Below are 15,187 nucleotides of genomic sequence, written 5' to 3' on the forward strand. Positions count from 1 at the left end.
TCAAGAATAGAATGCCTTACTCATTCATTGGCGTGTGCTTATATAGTATGCGAGGAGCGGTTACTTGTTTAGTAACCGCTCCTACAGTTGAGGAATCCAACAGGCTCGGAAGTAACTGATGTAGAAGTTTGTATTTCACAACGGTTGGCCTTGACTGGCGACGGTTCGTTCTTCCACTTAGCGGAGAAGTCCTCCCTTGTCCTTAGTGGACGAGGAGATGGTGGCAAGCTCGTCCGTCTGTAAAGGACGGACGAATGCTAAAAATCTCGTCCGTCCTCCAGGAGAGACGGGCGATAGCGAGCTCGTCTGTCCTTAAGGACAGACGGACGAGTTAGCAAAGACTTACCTATCCTTTGGACGACGCATATGGACGGGAGATGACTTAGCGAATTCTCGTTGCACATCAAGACTAGTTTTGGAAAATGAACACATATTACACGTTTATTTTGTAGCAAAAAAAATGTGTTTTTATTTTATATATATATATATATAATTTTTATTTTGAGAATCTAATTTATAAGTAGATAAAGCAATTTGAAAATCAACAAAAGAGTAGTCTTATTTTTTAGGCAATGTTTTAGTGGGAGTTAGAATTGTATTTTTACTAGATTGTCCTTTAGTTTTGTCTCTACTTAAACATAGGAGTGTAAGGACATTTTTGAACAAAAAAAATAAAGATTTCAAATAGGAGAGAAACCCCTAAATAGTAGTATAAATATATTGAAAGCGGTAAATCAAACACCTTTAACCTAACACTCATACCAAACTTGATTGAACTTCCCCACCAAACAGACTCTATAAGTTCAAATAGATTTTGTCTTCCTCTGCTTTTGTATTAACTAAATCATCACTCTAGTAGCCATCTAAATATTTCATCCTTCAAGTTCAAGCAAGTTACTTTTTGGCATAAAGTCCTAGTCGCGTTGAGCAGTGTCAATTGACTTCTCTTTTGGTTGAACTTTTTAGTCAGTTTATGAGCTCCTAAATCTCAACTGAATCATTTCGTCTAGTCTAAAACTACCTTTAAGATAAAAAATGATATTAATCCAATAGTTGTACCCACATCAATTCACATTTCTTAGGATTTAGATTTAATTCAATTAAAAACTTTTAATTAAAAAAAAAATTCCAAGTAGGGTCAATAAGGTCATGAAATTTTTTTCAATTTATTTATCTTTTTATTACATATAATGAATTTATTCAAAATCGGATGCCATAGATTGAAACTCAAAAAAGAAAACTCCTCCTATGTATTGAATTTGAGATCTCCCTCCTACCATATGGCTAATATTTGCATATTCTTTACATTGTAATTCCATTTTAGGGACAGAATCAGAAATGTGCTAAGTTCTTCAATTAAATTCAAATATTTAATTACATTAGCTAATAGGTTACATGGTTGAAATTAATTTTTCTTACTTGTAAAAGATAAATTTGTTTGCACTTTATCATGTGATTAAATTTGAAAAGATAACCTAAAAAAAATAGTACAGCTTCTAATGAATTATATATAAACTTTGCCCAATTTTCAAATATCCTTCTGTACTATTTTAATTTCTATCTTTTCTGCAACCAAACCGTTCACATTTGTCAACCTTTAATCATCTTTCTGTTGTCTATTTCTTTCATTAGCTAACCCGTCAATCACTACCCTTTTTAGCGTGCTTTCTTTCCTAATCGGTAGTTGAGATCAGATGAATCCGGAGATCAGGGGCCACAAACTAGTTTTCTAATCTGGTCAGTGACCAACTATGCCAATACCCTAATTTTGTTTTTAGAAAACATATTCACCCTAACCTAAGTAACACAAGCCTAATACAAATTAGATTACTATATCTATTCTGATTCTTATTTCTTGCGTGGAATCTCTCCCTCTCTCTCTCTCTAAATTGTGTTTTCCTATTTCACTCTCGAGGAATTCTCGGGTGGTGGATTTATTGGTATGAGATGAAACATAAATCCGAATGTTTTACCTCAATTAAGCACACTACCGATTCATGAGATTTTTAGAGTATTTCATGTGTAAAGAGTAAAATAGTTTAGTAAAAAATTAAGACACGACTTATTCAATATATCTATATATATTATCCTCTATAATTTTATTAATTTCATCTTTTGTTATATATATTTTTTTGTTTTATGGACTCGTGGGTAGTGGGAAATGAATCAAATGAGGGGTAACCCTTCAGTTTCTGAAACCATTGCCGTCTTATATTAATTTATTATGATTCATAAATTTAGGAAGTGAAAAGCTCATAATTTTATTGTACCAGCTCCTTTCTTTCTACAAACGTCAAAAGATTAGCATTTGTAACTCAAAAAACTTAAATTAGAAGTATTAATTAATATATCCATTAATAAGAATCATAAAGACGTGGTTCTGTGGGAAACTTTCTGGTCATATTTGTCTTCAATTGAAGTAGGTGAATCGTAAGGCTGATATTAATTCATGGGCCCCAACTATCCTTATCAACCATTGAAAGTCATTATCATCAACCTAGGCCCCCCCATCCCCATGTTATCCACCAATAGAGTCTTAAGTTATCTACAAAACACGTGTCATCATCATCATTTATCTATCGAAATTTCTCGTTTTTTAGTGCATGCTATTCACACTTGATATTATAACTTGTCAGTTGAAAGGAACCATTAACCAAATCCCCAGTCACTCACTTTTTTCTTTTTCTTTTTTTCGTTATTGAATGTTCAATTAAATTAAATTAAACCAAAAAAACGTAAGAAAAATATCAAAGATACTTCAATTTTATACAAATTAACGTGAAAAGAATACATAAACATTGTAAAATTAGATATTTAAATTATTTTTTAGTGATTGGTAACACGCATTTATAAGGTTGATATGATAAAATTTACAATATTATTAACATTAATCAAACTTAAATACGTTATTGGTCTTTAAAATTTAACTCATGAGCAAATTTAGTTCATGTAATAGATTTAGTATCACTTTGTAAACATTAAAATTGATCATTTTAAATTTGTGAGCGACTAAAATAGATCGTTTAAGTTGTTTTAGACTCCAAGGCAAAAAAAAAGGAGGGGAGTAGGGAATATCCAACCAAAGCACATTTTTATATTGCTAAGTATCAGTTGAGGTCAAACTGTAGTTTTTGTGGGTAATTTATATTGCATTAGCTGACACAAGAAGCTAAACAAAGGAGATTTGGTCATCTCTTCAAATTTCATAAAAGAAATGTTGAGGTTAAGGGAATAGCATTCAATGTAGGTGCGCTGGCTTGGAACATGGGCTTCCTTTTCTTCCTTAATTAGCCTATTCAGATTTTCTCTTACAATTAAATGGGGAATAGAAAGTGTACCTACACATGGAAAAAACCACAGGGCGAAGCATCCCATCTTTTGTCACCTTCAATCTCTTCCTTTTCTTCTATTCCAGGCAAGGAAGAGTAAACCATCTCTCTCTCTCTCTCTCTCTCTTATATATCAAAGTCACAAGTCACTAACTTTCAATTTTCATCTTTCTTTTCATTTCCTTCCTGTGATTCTTATCCACAATGAGGAGCATAGCTTCCTGTTACAATGAACATGCTATTAAGGTGTCTGATTCATATTGTTCAGGCCCTTCTAACCGGCCTTTTGGCTCACCAAAATTGATCCCTTCAATCCCAAACTCAGTCACATGTATATACAAAGCCAAGCTCTCAACCCAAAAGCAGGTCTTAATCACTCTCACCTGGTGCAACAAACTTGTGGGGCAAGGCTTTATCATTAACATCGGTGACAACAAGACTTCCTCACCCTCCAAATTGAATTCAGATTCTCAGAGATTGCATGGCAAAAAAGGGTCTAAAACTTTCCAATCTTGCAATTCAAAGATAGAAGTTTTCTGGGATATTTCAAAAGCTAGTTTTGTTGTGGGGCCAGAGCCGATCAGCGGGTTCTATGTCATGGTTTTGGTTGACTCAGAACTTGGTCTAAGGCTAGGGGACAATGATCAAGAATTGGACTTGATCAAGAAACACAAAAAGGAAGAAACCCCACATGCAAAATCCTCTTTGGTTTCAAGGAGCGAGCAATTTTCTGGTACTGCTATATGTTCAACCAAGGCACAGTTCTGTGACACAGGTACTACTCATGACATATTGATAAAGTGTGTTAGAGAAGAAGGGTCAAAGAGTCCCATACTATCTGTTTGCATTGACAATAAGAGGATTTTCCAAGTGAACAGATTAAGGTGGAATTTTAGAGGGAACCAAGCACTTTTTTTAGATGGATTGCTGGTGGATATGATGTGGGATGTTCATGACTGGTTCTTTAATCCAAGTCCAACATCTGGGTGTGCAGTTTTCTTGTTTAGAACTAGGAGTGGTTTGGATAGTAGGCTGTGGTTGGAGGAGAAGGATTTGGAACACAAGGAACAAGAAAAGGTTGGATTTTCTCTGTTGATCTGTGCCTGTAAGAACCCTGACTGATTCTTATTTTATTTTATTTTTTAAATAAATTTTTTTTCCTAATTCTACCTGGTGAACAGCAAAGCATATTGATGCAAAATTAATGTGCTAATTATTATAATGATTCTAACATATGAAAGAAAATACATGGTTAATTTTTGTGGTTTTTGGGAGAAATATACTTTACTTTGGAATGGGAAAAACTGTTACGTAACTTGTGACTTGTAGTTGTAACAGTTGTATAGATTCCAATTGTACATGAAACATCATCTTCTTGAATTAATTCCCCTTTTTCTTCTCTTCCCCAATTTTCATCCTGAGGTACAACGTTTCTCTTTAAAGCCTCCAAGCATATATATTTCTTATGGATAATTTCTTTTAAATTTTATTCTTTTTACTTATATTTTTTTAAAGCAAAATTCACAAATAAAAATAACTCTTCCAAATACATACTAGGACAGAATGTGACTACATTACTCTGATTTTGTTTGAGAAAGCGTTGGTCATTTACTCCATGCATAGAGTGAGATAAATGGTTTTCTTTTTCATTTTTTGGCCTCTGTTTAGAAACTAGCTAGGCCAAGTATCACGAGATTTCCTTAATGCTCTATTTAGATGTTTAAAAAAGGATGGGGAGTAGAGTAAAGGGAAGGAGAGTAATTCAATTACCTTGTTTGGAAGTTTTTTAAGGAATGAGGGGGAGAGGTTTCAACTACCTCTAACCCCTAATTTTTAATTCCCCAAAATTGGAGAGATTTGGAGGGAAAGTAGAGTAAATAAATTATTGATTAAATGAATTCCCCAATTTACCCTTTCTAAATTAACAAAATTACAAACTGATTATATAAAATAAATTCATGTTAATTTCTCTCAATTCTCTCAGCCTTTTGCTTCATCTTCTCCAACTTCTCCCTTTCCATTTTCTTCACACAAATAAACAATCTAGTCAGTTGATCAAGCTAAACAAACAACAAAATTGAATTGGTTGAAACCATTTGGCTATTGAGAAAACTATGCGAAAGGAAAATATAAGACAATCCATATAGAACGCTGAATCTAACTATTCTAATAAGTACAGGTTCGTCTTCTGCTTTTTCTCGCTAAATTCTTCTTCCCCACCTTTTAACACACCAAAAATACTTTATTTCTGTATTTTTTTATCAATTTTTTGGAGTAATTATTTTGGGGAATATGTATTTAAATTCTATATTTTTAACTTCTTGTAGTCAGAAGCTGCTGCTATTGAATATGTTGGACAACCATTGTATTCACTGCAACAAGCAAATTGGCGGCGGCGATGACCAGCCTTTGTCCTCCTATGATTTCATATATCTTCCCATTGATTTCAAGTGATTTTATGACTATTATGCCTTTAATGCGTATATTTGACCCTTTGATTTCGATATTAGTTTAATTTTTAATGAAGATTTTCTTTCTTGGCATCTAATCAGTTGATTGCAGAAGTAAAAACAAATTGGTTGAAACTGATTGGTAGTTGAGAAAACTTCGTGAAAGGAAAATATGAGACAATCCATAGAACGATGAATCTAGTTATTCTAGCGTTGTTTGTGAGTGCCAAAATTAGCATAAAAAATTACAAAAATCTGAAGAATAAAAATTTGATACGTCTCAGAAAGCGTAGGAAAATAAAATATGATCTTACACTTAATCTTTTTTTTTAATTAAAAAAATGCATTTAATATTTATGTTGTCTTTTTTTTCATGGTTTTTTTTTCCTTAGCATCCAAACATTTTTTTTCTTATTTTAATTATTATCAATTAAGGATGGTTTTTTTAGTATAATAAAAAAACAAAAAAATATTTAATCATAGACCAATGTTGATTATTTAATTCACATCAGAAAAAAAAAATTATCAAAAAAAATATTGCATGCTATAGTCATAATTATTTAATCTAACAAATTAATCATAGACCAATGTTGCAAAGTCCATTTTCAAATAGGGCTAAACTTGTCTATTTAAATCATTTCCTCTTCTTTCCATCCTAATTTTTAAAACATCCAAATAAGAGGAATGACTAATTACTCTCTTCTCCCTTACTAATTTTAAAAACATCCAAATAAGGTGAAGGATAACCATTCCCCTCTACTCTCCTCCTCACTACTTTCTTCTCCTCTACTCCCCTTTGCTCTCCTCTCTCTCTAAACTTCCAAACAAGCCATTAGAAACTTTTTTGTTGTTGTTATTGACTTCTTGTTGTTGAAATGGATGTTCATGGTACTTTTTTTGAACACCTGATTGTTCTTTGGGTATTTATAGAACCCCCATCCCGTGTACCATCCTTCCATCTCATACATACTAAAAATATAGGAAGAAACCTCTTATGAATTGTTCCAAGGCCTTGGTTAGGACTTGGGAGTTTTGACTCTCTCTCTCTCTCTCTCTTGAAAACACATGGTGTTTCTGATATCTTCCCTCTCATATGAGGGTGGACCTCACACTTGTGGGGTCCACCCTCATGTGAGAGGGAGGATGCATACACCGGAAACACCATATACCACATTTCTCTCTCTCTCTCTCTCTCTCTCTCTCTCTCTCTAAATATATATATATATATAATACTTGGTTGGTTGATTTTGAATTTGAAAAGACTTTTAATGTCTCATGCATATGGCACCATTTAAATTTGGTGTTAAAAGTAACAAAAATAAGACTATAAATCTAGTGGCATAATTTTTTCACAAATATTAATTTAACCTTCTTCTTTTTTAAGAGAGTTTTAACTTATGACGTTCGCTTTTGATAATAGCACTTTATCATCATACCAATACACTAATTGATTTTTGGTGTAAGTAGGAATTGAATCCTAGATCTCTTATTCAACCATTAAAGACTTTATCAATTGAGTTAATTAGAACCCACATATTAATTTAATCTGTTGTGGGCGATGAATGATAAAAGTTGTGTTAACAGTGGGCTCATTTAAAAAAAAAAAGAAAAGATTTTTCAATCAAAACTTGACAATTTAGCAAGTTGTTGAAAATGTTAAAAAAATTTGGGTCATGTATTGCATTCCTGGAGGCAGTTGCCTCAATCAACTAAACTATGTCGTTGTGGAGGGCATTCTAGCATTTGTGAGGCCAAGATTTGGCTGATGGGAAGAGCTAGTATTTGCTGATATATCTACATCTAGCTAGTCATGGGAGGTCACGATTTATTAGAGAAGAAAACCCTTTGTCCCTCCCTTTTAAAGTCATCTACTTGCTCCTTGGTTTCAATGCAACACACTTGTGAAACCAATTGGTTCTAACCAATCATCTGAGGAAACTTGTTGATCAAATACTCGAGCAATAACGATAAAAGAACGAGTTCTTGTTTTTTAAACCCAAAGTTGTCGGGTCGGGTAGCAGGTGGAATAAAAACCTACTTTTTTTTTTTTTTGGGATAGGGAATAAAAACCTACTTCTTTTTTTTTTTTTTTTTTTGAGAATCTAATAATAAAAACCTACTTAAACCTTGATATAAGACTTAAATTGAGTTTACAAACAAGTTCATAAGATAATAATTTGATATCATTGGGGCCTTTTTTTGTTGTTGTGCGTGGCCACGTGCCAGCCGCTAGTTAAAACTTAAAAACAATAGTGAAGTCACCCACATTCACGAGTCAAGTAATTATAAATTAGAAGGTCAAGGAACTGTAACTTATCATGAATCGAACGACAATAACCGTTGATCAGTCTGGTTTTATGATATTAGTGAAAGTGATACAAGTCCAGCCATGAGAGGAAAATAAAACAGTGAGCGTCTAGCTGTAGAATGAGACTGAATATTGTAAGTCCAACGATAAGTTGAATATTATAAGAGTTTTAGCAATTAATTCATATAAGAATTTAATACTAGTAAAAGCTAGTAATTGATATTGTTAAGTTATGGTTGTTCATATAACATTTATATTGGTTTTATTACATGATAAAAAATGTTGTAATTGCATTAATTTATTTCTTTGTATTTTGTGGGATTTATTTGTAATAGGTTTAATACTAAGTTGGTGAAGATTGCTCAAGATAGTTGATCTTGTGACTTGCTCACAACTGACTTGTGAGTGGACAACCATCGAAAAGTCACGTGAGAAGCAAATGTTGGAAGCTGAATAATCTTTTGCCAAGCTGTATTTCGTGAGTCATTTCGCGACTTGGCCAAGTTGTGAGTGACCCGCGAAACTCTCTGCCTATATGATTTTAAGTGTGACTCTTATACCCTTCACCCATACTATATATACATTCATTACCCAAAAAATTGTAAGGAGACTATTCAAAAAAAAAAAAAAACCCTAGAAAGGTTTCTACAACAACCACTTTGTTAGAGAGAACTACTCATCCCCAAGAGAGAAATCCTTTGAGTCTCTTCTCTTTCCTATCTCCCAATGTTATACCTTGAGAGGAGATTTGTACTTAAATACAAATCACACTCATTCAGAGTGTAGATTGTAGAGAGTGTTTTGAAACTTGGGAAGTTTTGGGTCTTTGCCAAAATAAGCTGGTGAGACTTGACGGTGCAATCGGGTGGTATTGCGGGATTTGGAAAGCTAGTGAAGACAAGACTCTGAGAAGTCCGTTAGTAGTTAGAGCTTGGAGGGCTCAAGTACTTTGGGTAGATTAGGCTTGGAGGATCTTTTTGGTATTCTTATACTTCAACTTATTTACTAGCGTATCATTTCAACTTGGAGGATCGCGGAGAGGTTTTTCACTAAGTTCTTCGGTTTCCTCTTCAATAACACATTGTCGTGTTATATTGGGTTTGCTTTTCTTTTACCTACCGCCCTTTCCATTTTAGCATTGCACTTATTTGTTCATCCATGCAATTGTTGAGTGCTTCGATAAATTAATTTGCTAATCACATATATTCCGCATCAAGTGTGTTTTAAATTAAAATTAATCAAGTTATTATTTAAAATTGGGGGTCTAAATAAGTAATATTGTTTTACACTATTTGACCTTTCAGATATGAACTTAGGGGTGGCAAATGGGCGGGTTGGGTCATAAATGGGTTGGGTATGTAAGTACCCATTTATCCATTTATGACATGTTTATTTATAAATTAATTATCCATTATCCGCCCAACCCATTTAATCCAATAATATCTCTAAAACTAGTTGAATTCCCTATTAACTTCCAAAATTACCAAAATACCCTTAAATACTCAAAAATGACCCAAATACCCCCCTACAGTTTCAAAATTACCATTATACCTTTGGACATCCAAAATATTGTCTGTAGAGGTTTATTTCTTTGTTGACAAACTGTGTTTGAATCCAAGCAATACCAAGTGGTTTTGTAGCCAACTTTGAACTATATAGTATATACAGAATGAAAATAATTCAAGCACAAAGCTGCATGCAGACCTTGATCATATGATATTGAAGAAATATCATTCTAAGATTAAAAGTAATAGCTATCTAACTCAATATGCAATCTTTCCTCCACCAAAATAAAGGTATATAAACTAATTAAAAACAATAACGAAAAAAAAAAAAAAAAAGATTCAAGGACCACAAATCTTCATAATCGAAGCAAACTCACATCAGAATTTGTACGAAATAAGGCACAAACAAACTTATCTAAATAATAATAAAATTAAAATTAAAAAAAAAATATATATATATATATATATATATCTCACCCCTTTGGCGTTGATATTCTTGTTGCCAGTGGTGGGTAGATATAGAAAGAAGAGGGGTAAAGAAGAGAGAGAAATACACGAATTGAGAGAGGGAATAATTCTGTTAGGACCTTGGCCGGTGTGGTTGGGTTAAGGCCACATGGTTTTTCTGGGTTTCTTTGCGAAGAAGATGAGGTTTTTCCTTATAGTTTTCCTGGCTACCAAACACAGAAGGGAGAAGATTTATATGGCTTTTCCGTTTGATTTTCTCGGCTATCAAACACAGTCATTAATTATTTTTCTTTTTCTTTTTAAATTTATTTCTAAAATATCAAAGGAAATCGTTCTGGTGTTGTTGATGATAAGAAAAAGGTAGAAAATTCAATGAAATTCAAAGAATTAAATCTTCAATCAAAGATTAGAAGAGCAAGAAGATCTTCCTTACTGGTAGATAAGATGCGAGAGGAAGAGATGGGGAGGAAAAAGAACGAAAACACTGAGATAAAGAGAAAGAGAAAGAGAGACAAGTGTGAGATATTTGTTATTTGGTTACTGAGAAAATTAAAGTTTTGATTTAAATTAAAGTGTTGCTAATACACTCTTGTTTGGTTACTGAGAAAATTAGAGTGAGTGTTTAAGGAGAGTGTGACTAAGGGGTTGTTTGGTTTAGAGGTGTTTTGAGTGATATGATCCAAAACTCATAACTGAGTTATCAAAAAACATGGGACCCAAACAAGTTTTTTTGTTTGGCCTGATTTCCTAATCTTGTTTTCATTACTCAAACTCAAAAATTTTGAGTGAGAGTGATGAAAACCGAAAACACCAAATTGGTGTCTTCAGTTTCTGAGATACATAACTCAGTAGTAAGATCGTAAATTTCTTATCTCTATGGAGCTCACAGCTTTTGTGTTGTCAACTTAACCGGCTTCCTCCTTTTTTTTTTTTTTTTTTTTTTTCACTCCACCACCAACCCCCTTTTTGTCTTCTTCTTCATTCTTTTTTTTTTCTTTTTTCTTTTTTTTCTTCTTCTTCTACTGAGTTCCACTGGCTTCCTTGCTTCTTCTTCCTTTTTTTTTTTTTTTTACCCATTCCACCACCAACAACATTTTTTTTTTCTTCTTCTTCATCAGACCCACTCCACCACCAACATGTTTTTTTTTTTTTTTTCCTCTTCTTCCTGGTTGTCTTTCTTTCTTTCTTTTCTTCTTTTTCTTTCTTTCTTTCTTCTTTAGACCCACTCACCATGTTCATCCACGCATAAATATAAACCCAGAAACAGAAACTCACTCCTCATTTTCATGATTTTGGGTTTTGTGGTGTATAGACTACAGAGGCATGAAATCAGTTGCTGGCTTTTGTGATGGGAAGAAAGAGCAGTAAAATGAAGAGAGAGAATGTCACACACGGGGTACCCATATGACCGTTCTGTGTAGTGTCAGTGGTGGGGTCCATGGTTTTGGGGAAAAGTTGTAGAAATATGTAACTGAGAATTGCGTCCAAACATGTGTTTTGCAATTTTTGAGTGAAGGTGAGGTTTGAGAATTGAGTTATGAGTTTTGGGTTTGAGATATGGGTTTTGAAAACTGAGATATGAAAATTGAGTTAGCTCTAAACCGACGGGCCCTAAGAGTGAGATCGAGGGCCAAATGTTTTGGTTTAAGGAGGTTAGAGCAACCACATCAGTTTGGCCAAATTTTTCTGTCCATTTTATACTAACAACCTACTTTTTCTATTTTACAAGACCGCTTTTACAAAACTCCTACATCAGAATATCTATTATACACTCTTAACTTATTTAAATAATTTTTTTATTATTATTTTATTAATAAATATCTCTTCATTAATATATACATTTTTTCCACTCCACAAGTCCCAACCGTGGCTCTCTCTATCAATTGTCCTCTGCTCTACTTTCTAGTTCTCCCTAAACTCTCTTCCTCACTCAAATCTCAAACTCAAATCAGCAGTAGTCGGCAGCAACCTCGCGGTGGCAGATCGGCAGTAACCTAGCAGCGACAGATCAGCAGCAATCTAAAGGAGTAGATCGGCAGTAGATTAGTGGCAGATCGGGGCAAATCCAACGGGTTTTCCGATGGGTTTTTCATGTAGGTTTCTGTTAGATTTTTCATATGGGTTTTTTCGGTGGGTCTGTGTGGTTGGCGTTGTGCTGAGTTGTAGTGATTGAGTTGAAATAATATTAAAATGATGGATAAACGAGCTACAGTAACCGTGTAAATATACACGGTTACTGTAGTTCATGGAAATATTTACACATCTTTACACATTTTTACACCCATTGATGTGCGTTTTTTTTTGCTCAAAATGTGTAAAATTTGTACTTTTTTCTATTTTAGAAGACTATAGATGGATTTATGTGGTTGCTCTTATAATGTTTATTTAAGTTTTAGATTTTAGAAGGATTTAGTGGGTTATTGTGGATTTATTTAAATTTAAATTTTAGATGGGTTTAGTGGTTATTAGTGGATTTATCCATTTAGACCCATCTAATTAAATAACCAAATGTGTCTTTACCCATTTACCCTAAATATTTAAATGGGTTAGGTTAAGACTTATCCAAATAAGGTGGATAATGGGTGGATTCATGGACATGGATATGGATAAAAATTGTCACCCCTACATAAACTCAACATCAACAGGAACATTGAATCCAACAACAATAAGATACTAATAAAGATATAATAATCTTCTCATAATGCTCTTAGATTAAAAAGGAAAGCTTGGTGTATGGTGAAGGGAGAGAAAACATGTCCAACCATGTGCAGAAGAAGTTGGTTAAATTTTTTTAACCTAGTGTACACGTAGATAACTTTCCCCATGATAATTCATTTTAGTTGGTGTATGACTTTCTTGGAAATTTTTTGAATATCTTTAAGTTGCATTTGGAAACTTGGATTTGGGTTTTAAATTACTATATTTGAAATGTCTTGATTTCAAATCCATTAATTTTAGGAGTTATTTCAAATCCCAGCATTTTAAATGTTTAAAATACTTGGTGAATTTGTCAAATCAAAATCATTGACATTTTTTAAACTATTCCAAACAAGATATTTGAATTTTAATCATCTAAATCTAAATCTAAATGCCCAAATTATGTCATCCAAACACACCATTAGAGTGTTGAGAAGTATGGAGATTATGTGTAATGTGAAGCTTGTAAGAAGTATAGAGTAAGTAGGAAGGATCGACGAAGCTTACAAGTAAGTGTGAAAATTATGAGAAATATGGAGATTAGAGACTGAAGGTCAGATGTTATGGCTGCTTGACATATTTTTCTTATTGTGAAATGAGGTGTTGTATTATGGTGATCCCCTTTGTTTTAGGTCGATGTGTCCTCTTTGTAGAGTTTGTTGGAAGAGGAATATGAGGAAGAAACAAGATATGAGAGTTTTGAAGAGGGTATGGCTCATTGGGCAGATGTTCTTTGACTACTTTGGTTAAGAATGACAAAATAGTTTATCATATTTCCTTTGCTCACCATTTTATCATATTTCCTAACAGGTGCAAGGTGCTCAAACAGTTGGACCTTAGCTGAGAATTGTAAAATAGTTTTTGTAAAGTCAATTGGTCAGGTTTGTAGACTAGTTTAAGGTACTCAGGTGGCTGAACCTTAGCTGAGAATGACAAAAATAGCTTTTGTCAATCCATTTGGTCAGGTTTCCAAATTGATATAAAGGTGCTTAGTTGAGAATGGCCAAATAGCTTTTACTAAGCCATTTGGTCAGTTTTCTAGATTGGTATAAGGTGCTCTTACATCAGGAACTGTGTTATTGTTGGACCTACGAATGATTTGTCATTTGGTAAATATTTAATTTTCTGATTAAGTTTTTGGTAATGAGCAATGAGGAGTCTCAATTCTACTATTCTAGTAACTCTTTTACACATTTGAGAAACCAATTTTTGATGGGCCTAAAGGGTAGGGTCACGTACTCTACTAGAGGTGGGCTAAGCCATAACCCACAACATGATCTTAACACCATCCAGAGCTCTAGTTGTTTTGGCCGAACAGAATATTTTGGTAGGAGGATTTTTGTTTTTGTTTTCAAAATAATATGAAAATAATTTTCAAAAAATTGAAATTGAAAATAGTTTTTAAATAATAATTTTTACATTATATGTGTTTGGCTTCCACTTTAAAAAAAAAAAAAAAATCAAAATTCTAAAAACAAAAAATGATGTTTGGGAGACCAATTCTATTTTTGATATATATAGATATATATATATATATATTTTTTTTTTTTTTTTTAATTTACAAAAAGTAACATGTAGAAGATTACCTTTTTTTTTGGTTGATATGATAAGGATAGAGTTCATGTATTTTTCATTTTTATTTTTGGATAATGATAAGTTTCAAATTTGGAGCATGACATTTTTTTGTATGATAAAGATAAGCTCCTTAATTTAAGAGATAGAAGAGTTTGGACAAATTTATGGGGTCCACTGTTTTCATTTACTGAAATTGTGGGTACCTAAGGCATGCTTAGGCGTGCTTGGCAACGTCCTAGGCATTCAAGCAATGTCCTTGGCCGTTCTCGGCATGCTTTGCAACGTCCTCGGCATGCTTGCAACGTCCTTGGCCGTCCTCGGCATGCTTTGCAACCTAGGCATCCCACATCGAAAGAAAACCCCCCACTTTCTGCTTTATAAGCTGTGAAGTAAAGGGAGTAGTGTACCACCAAACCTCTTATATAATGTTTATGATTAACCCGTGCGATGCACGGGATAGTTAAATAAAAATTATAAACTTAAAAGTCTATGACTTGACTTTAATAAATGTATAACTTGAAAATGAATGAAAATAAGTAATTTTGTGTTCAATATAATGGTTTAGAAAAATTCTTTTTCTTTCATATCACTAGTTCCACATAACAAATCCCAACATAGGCTATTCTATAGTGATGACTTCACACAATACTCAACTGCAATTAAATCTACTATCCACCACCAACCTAATCTATGTTATCTTAATAGTAGATCTACAAATTGTATTCTAATATCCTCCATCATTTATAAGGTAACTGAAGTAATGGTTGTATGTAATGTATAAATTTTATTATTTTACAATATAAAATTATTAAAATAGTTAAAATAAAATCTAATGTTTTGGAAATTTTTTGAAAT

At 33.1% G+C, this 15,187-nt stretch overlaps 1 protein-coding gene across 1 annotated transcript; it reads left to right on the forward strand.

Annotated features, from left to right (window-relative positions):
* Positions 1–3,168: 3,168 nt before the first annotated feature.
* Positions 3,169–5,877, forward strand: LOC126692058 (uncharacterized). Its single transcript, XM_050387478.1, has 2 exons — positions 3,169–4,434; positions 5,657–5,877. The coding sequence occupies exons 1-2, from the start codon at positions 3,534–3,536 to the stop codon at positions 5,674–5,676; spliced, it is 921 nt and encodes a 306-aa protein (XP_050243435.1). The 5' UTR covers positions 3,169–3,533; the 3' UTR covers positions 5,677–5,877.
* Positions 5,878–15,187: the final 9,310 nt, after the last annotated feature.

Source organism: Quercus robur, chromosome 7, assembly GCF_932294415.1.
Source record: "Quercus robur chromosome 7, dhQueRobu3.1, whole genome shotgun sequence".
NCBI lineage: Eukaryota > Viridiplantae > Streptophyta > Magnoliopsida > Fagales > Fagaceae > Quercus > Quercus robur.

What these genes read in the sequence shown, in the direction of transcription:
- LOC126692058 (XM_050387478.1), top strand. Translation starts at nt 3,534, where the DNA reads ATGAGGAGCATAGCTTCCTGTTACAATGAACATGCTATTAAGGTGTCT. An exon ending in TTCTCTGTTGATCTGTGCCT is followed by an intron (nt 4,435 to 5,656) that starts GTAAGAACCCTG and finishes AACTTCTTGTAG; the next exon opens with TCAGAAGCTGCTGCTATTGA.